Consider the following 6,000-nt stretch of genomic DNA (forward strand, 5'->3'; position numbering starts at 1 on the left):
CACACAGAGGTCTGTAGACTAGCCTACACACAGCACCCAGAGGTCTGCTACAGAGACTAGCCTACATACAGCACCCAGAGGTCTGCTACAGAGACTAGCCTAAACACAGCACCCAGTCTGCTACAGAGACTAGCCTACATACAGCACCCAGAGTCTGCTACAGAGCCTAGCCTACATACAGCACCCAGAGTCTACTACAGAGACTAGCCTAAACACAGCACCCAGTCTGCTACAGAGACTAGCCTACACACAGCACCCAGAGGTCTGTAGACTAGCCTACATACAGCACCCAGAGTCTACTACAGAGACTAGCCTAAACACAGCACCCAGTCTGCTACAGAGACTAGCCTACACACAGCACCCAGAGGTCTGTAGACTAGCCTACATACAGCACCCAGAGTCTACTACAGAGACTAGCCTACATACAGCACCCAGAGTCTGCTACAGAGACTGTAGTCTACCCAGAGTCTGCTACAGAGACTAGCCTACATACAGCACCCAGTCTGCTACAGAGACTGTAGTATACCCGGAGTCTGCTACAGAGACTGTAGTCTACCCGGAGTCTGCTACAGAGACTGTAGTCTACCCGGAGTCTGCTACAGAGACTGTAGTCTACCCGGAGTCTGCTACAGAGACTGTAGTCTACCCGGAGTCTGCTACAGAGACTGTAGTCTACCCGGAGTCTGCTACAGAGACTGTAGTCTACCCGGAGTCTGCTACAGAGACTGTAGTCTACCCGGAGTCTGCTACAGAGACTGTAGTCTACCCGGAGTCTGCTACAGAGACTGTAGTCTACCCGGAGTCTGCTACAGAGACTGTAGTCTACCCAGAGTCTGCTACAGAGACTGTAGTCTACCCAGAGTCTGCTACAGAGACTGTAGTCTACCCAGAGTCTGCTACAGAGACTGTAGTCTACCCAGAGTCTGCTACAGAGACTGTAGTCTACCCAGAGTCTGCTACAGAGACTGTAGTCTACCCAGAGTCTGCTACAGAGACTGTAGTCTACCCAGAGTCTGCTACAGAGACTGTAGTCTACCCAGAGTCTGCTACAGAGACTGTAGTCTACCCAGAGTCTGCTACAGAGACTGTAGTCTACCCAGAGTCTGCTACAGAGACTGTAGTCTACCCAGAGTCTGCTACAGAGACTGTAGTCTACCCAGAGTCTGCTACAGAGACTGTAGTCTACCCAGAGTCTGCTACAGAGACTGTAGTCTACCCAGAGTCTGCTACAGAGACTGTAGTCTACCCAGAGTCTGCTACAGAGACTGTAGTCTACCCAGAGTCTGCTACAGAGACTGTAGTCTACCCAGAGTCTGCTACAGAGACTGTAGTCTACCCAGAGTCTGCTACAGAGACTGTAGTCTACCCAGAGTCTGCTACAGAGACTGTAGTCTACCCAGAGTCTGCTACAGAGACTGTAGTCTACCCAGAGTCTGCTACAGAGACTGTAGTCTACCCAGAGTCTGCTACAGAGACTGTAGTCTACCCAGAGTCTGCTACAGAGACTGTAGTCTACCCAGAGTCTGCTACAGAGACTGTAGTCTACCCAGAGTCTGCTACAGAGACTGTAGTCTACCCAGAGTCTGCTACAGAGACTGTAGTCTACCCAGAGTCTGCTACAGAGACTGTAGTCTACCCAGAGTCTGCTACAGAGACTGTAGTCTACCCAGAGTCTGCTACAGAGACTGTAGTCTACCCAGAGTCTGCTACAGAGACTGTAGTCTACCCAGAGTCTGCTACAGAGACTGTAGTCTACCCAGAGTCTGCTACAGAGACTGTAGTCTACCCAGAGTCTGCTACAGAGACTGTAGTCTACCCAGAGTCTGCTACAGAGACTGTAGTCTACCCAGAGTCTGCTACAGAGACTGTAGTCTACCCAGAGTCTGCTACAGAGACTGTAGTCTACCCAGAGTCTGCTACAGAGACTGTAGTCTACCCAGAGTCTGCTACAGAGACTGTAGTCTACCCAGAGTCTGCTACAGAGACTGTAGTCTACCCAGAGTCTGCTACAGAGACTGTAGTCTACCCAGAGTCTGCTACAGAGACTGTAGTCTACCCAGAGTCTGCTACAGAGACTGTAGTCTACCCAGAGTCTGCTACAGAGACTGTAGTCTACCCAGAGTCTGCTACAGAGACTGTAGTCTACCCAGAGTCTGCTACAGAGACTGTAGTCTACCCAGAGTCTGCTACAGAGACTGTAGTCTACCCAGAGTCTGCTACAGAGACTGTAGTCTACCCAGAGTCTGCTACAGAGACTGTAGTCTACCCAGAGTCTGCTACAGAGACTGTAGTCTACCCAGAGTCTGCTACAGAGACTGTAGTCTACCCAGAGTCTGCTACAGAGACTGTAGTCTACCCAGAGTCTGCTACAGAGACTGTAGTCTACCCAGAGTCTGCTACAGAGACTGTAGTCTACCCAGAGTCTGCTACAGAGACTGTAGTCTACCCAGAGTCTGCTACAGAGACTGTAGTCTACACACAGCACCCAGAGTCTGCTACAGAGACTAGCCTACATACAGCACCCAGTCTGCTACAGAGACTGTAGTCTACCCAGAGTCTGCTACAGAGACTGTAGTCTACCCAGAGTCTGCTACAGAGACTAGCCTACATACAGCACCCAGTCTGCTACAGAGACTGTAGTCTACCCAGAGTCTGCTACAGAGACTGTAGTCTACCCAGAGTCTGCTACAGAGACTGTAGTCTACCCAGAGTCTGCTACAGAGACTGTAGTCTACCCATAGTCTGCTACAGAGACTGTAGTCTACCCAGAGTCTGCTACAGAGACTGTAGTCTACCCAGAGTCTGCTACAGAGACTGTAGTCTACCCAGAGTCTGCTACAGAGACTGTAGTCTACCCAGAGTCTGCTACAGAGACTGTAGTCTACACACAGCACCCAGAGTCTGCTACAGAGACTAGCCTACATACAGCACCCAGTCTGCTACAGAGACTGTAGTCTACCCAGAGTCTGCTACAGAGACTGTAGTCTACCCAGAGTCTGCTACAGAGACTAGCCTACATACAGCACCCAGTCTGCTACAGAGACTGTAGTCTACCCAGAGTCTGCTACAGAGACTGTAGTCTACCCAGAGTCTGCTACAGAGACTGTAGTCTACCCAGAGTCTGCTACAGAGACTGTAGTCTACCCATAGTCTGCTACAGAGACTGTAGTCTACCCAGAGTCTGCTACAGAGACTGTAGTCTACCCAGAGTCTGCTACAGAGACTGTAGTCTACACACAGCACCCAGAGTCTGCTACAGAGACTAGCCTACATACAGCACCCAGTCTGCTACAGAGACTGTAGTCTACCCAGAGTCTGCTACAGAGACTGTAGTCTACCCAGAGTCTGCTACAGAGACTAGCCTACATACAGCACCCAGTCTGCTACAGAGACTGTAGTCTACCCAGAGTCTGCTACAGAGACTGTAGTCTACCCAGAGTCTGCTACAGAGACTGTAGTCTACCCAGAGTCTGCTACAGAGACTGTAGTCTACCCATAGTCTGCTACAGAGACTGTAGTCTACCCAGAGTCTGCTACAGAGACTGTAGTCTACCCAGAGTCTGCTACAGAGACTGTAGTCTACCCAGAGTCTGCTACAGAGACTGTAGTCTACCCAGAGTCTGCTACAGAGACTGTAGTCTACCCAGAGTCTGCTACAGAGACTGTAGTCTACCCAGAGTCTGCTACAGAGACTGTAGTCTACCCAGAGTCTGCTACAGAGACTAGCCTACACACAGCACCCAGAGAATTCACACGATGATACCTGTGATTCTATTAAACTGGGTATGTTGAAATCATTGTGTTTATATGTTTTTGTGTTCCCTATACTTCTGATACATTAAGTAATGCAGTAGAAGACAGTGGTTGATGTTAGTGAAATAAAATAATTGTTACATTATGATTCATAACATTTGACTAGTGGATTGTATCTGGAAACTTCATGGAGACAAACATCTTAACGTTGTCACCTATATAGTCAGTCAATGGTTATGACCACAGTCATACAGCTATAGTCACAGGCCAGCAGCAGAAGTGTTACAATGTATCTACTAGCCAGAACCACCTGGTTTTAGGCTCTGAATGTAGCTAATAATAATGCTCTGACACACACACACACAGAAGTAGGCTGCCTGCTTCCTCAACCATGCTGGCGTGTTCAGTCATACACTGGGCGGAACCACCTGGCTGACTGGAACAAATGAGCTGTCAAAGCTGAGGAAGGAGGATGGATGGTGAAACAGTGTGGTAGCTAGTTTTACTACCGGCCAGCCACTGGCACCAAAGGGGAATGGTTAGAGACATAGCTATCATGACTATAGTATTGCTTTGTAATTGTAACAATAGAATAGTATGACCACGTCGAGGAGAATATTTGGTATTGTAGTAAGGATGACAGGCGAACGAACACCATACCATTAGCAAACCGTTTAGCCCGGGCTTCTGGTCACTGCGACAGTTAAGGACACAGCAAGCTTTCATGCGACCGCTATGCTGCGGTTCTCTCAAATGTCACTCAATGAATGTACTAGAAGGCGACTGTAGGATTTGAACAAATATGTATCTATCTGGTGTTTCTGGTGTTTTTACGAATAGACATGTATACCAGCTCGAGCCTGACGGTTGTGCACGGTACAGCGACGAGCTTGAACTGTGAGCTGTGCAGCATTTTAGCACTGAAAAAGCCTTATTTTACCTCCTCCTGAAGTCCTTTTCGTACTGTTTGAGGTAGGGATCCATTTGAAGAAGGGAGTTGAACTCAGGAATTGTAACATTATCCCATGAATCCGCCATGGTCCTTACAGTCGAAAGCAATCGAGCACCGAGTGTCGCAGCTGGTAGAACACAAGTAACAGTCACCGCTGAGCCTTTGTTACGTGCCAGAAAGGGTTCAGAGACAACAGCGAATCAGGGTCATTCTAATCCGCCCCAGCCTATCACAATACCAACTTTATCACCCCGATCCACTCCAATAATATCAAATCAAATAATGATGATGCTTGATGAGAGGCGGTGTGTTTCTTTAAGATGACAGCGGAAGCGTTTTGGAAGTAGGAAGAAGTGTATCACTGTCACATTCTTGTAGTCTTTAAACACTGCTCTGAAAATGAACCCCAATGTCAAAGATTATGAGGGCACAGGATTGTTCGTTATCACGTTGCAACCATAGATATTATGCTACAAAAATATAATTGTTACAATCTTAACCTACAACGTGATACAAACTACTTCATTCGTCTCGTTCAAAAAATGAGATAGCGAGACGGATAGTAAAAATTGTAGGCTAAATGTGACACAGAATACTCGCATCTGATTCTACTCAAATAGATACGATTACTATTTACTAGTGAACAGAGATATTCGAAGTAGCTTTGCTAAATCTAACAGCAATTTATACTGTGTGTTTATAGTTTATTGTGAAATTGCTCTTTGACATCCCATCTTGGTAAGTTCATACAAACACATTGATTTGGACAAAGTGTGTTCATGTTTTTTTCACGTGACGGTTGAATCGGTCCAAATGGCACCCTATTCCTTATTTGGTACACTGCTTTTGACCAGGCTTGATCAAAAGTAGTGCACTATATAGAGGATAGGGTGCCATTTTGGAATAGAGCCGGTGGAGCAATCCACCCCGCTGTGCCCTGAGTTACACAACCCAATGTGTTCATATCAGGGCTTTGAGGTCGTTTTTTCCTCAACACAGGACTGTAAAGGCCAATGGCTGAAGCTGGAGCTGTTTGCCAACAACATGTTGGTATTTTAAAGAGTCAAGGCCTATCGTAGTAGATAAAACCAGATGATGTAACATATGATGCATTCGGAAAGGGTTCAGACCCCTTCATTTTATCCACATTTCAGTAACGTAACAAAATGTGGGAAAAGTCAAGGGGTCTGAATACTTTTCGAATACAGTGTAGGCTGACTTAGTAATAGACCTTGTGTCACGCTACTTATTCCATCCTTAAAGTACTATATAATATAATTGGGTACACATTAGGC

General features: G+C 47.0%; 1 protein-coding gene across 1 annotated transcript in view; it reads right to left on the minus strand.

Moving 5' to 3' along the window:
• LOC115120576 (1,4-alpha-glucan-branching enzyme-like) overlaps positions 1-5,329 on the minus strand; it is a 234,388-nt gene extending 229,059 nt beyond the window's left edge. Inside the window, exon 1 of the mRNA XM_065024960.1 lies at positions 4,694-5,329. Within this exon, the coding sequence (XP_064881032.1) occupies positions 4,694-4,791 (98 nt within the window). The 5' untranslated portion in view covers positions 4,792-5,329. The remainder of the gene's footprint in view (positions 1-4,693) is intronic.
• Between the last annotated feature and the right edge of the window lie 671 nt (positions 5,330-6,000).

The sequence above is a fragment of the Oncorhynchus nerka genome, linkage group LG11 (genome assembly GCF_034236695.1).
Source record: "Oncorhynchus nerka isolate Pitt River linkage group LG11, Oner_Uvic_2.0, whole genome shotgun sequence".
Lineage (NCBI taxonomy): Eukaryota > Metazoa > Chordata > Actinopteri > Salmoniformes > Salmonidae > Oncorhynchus > Oncorhynchus nerka.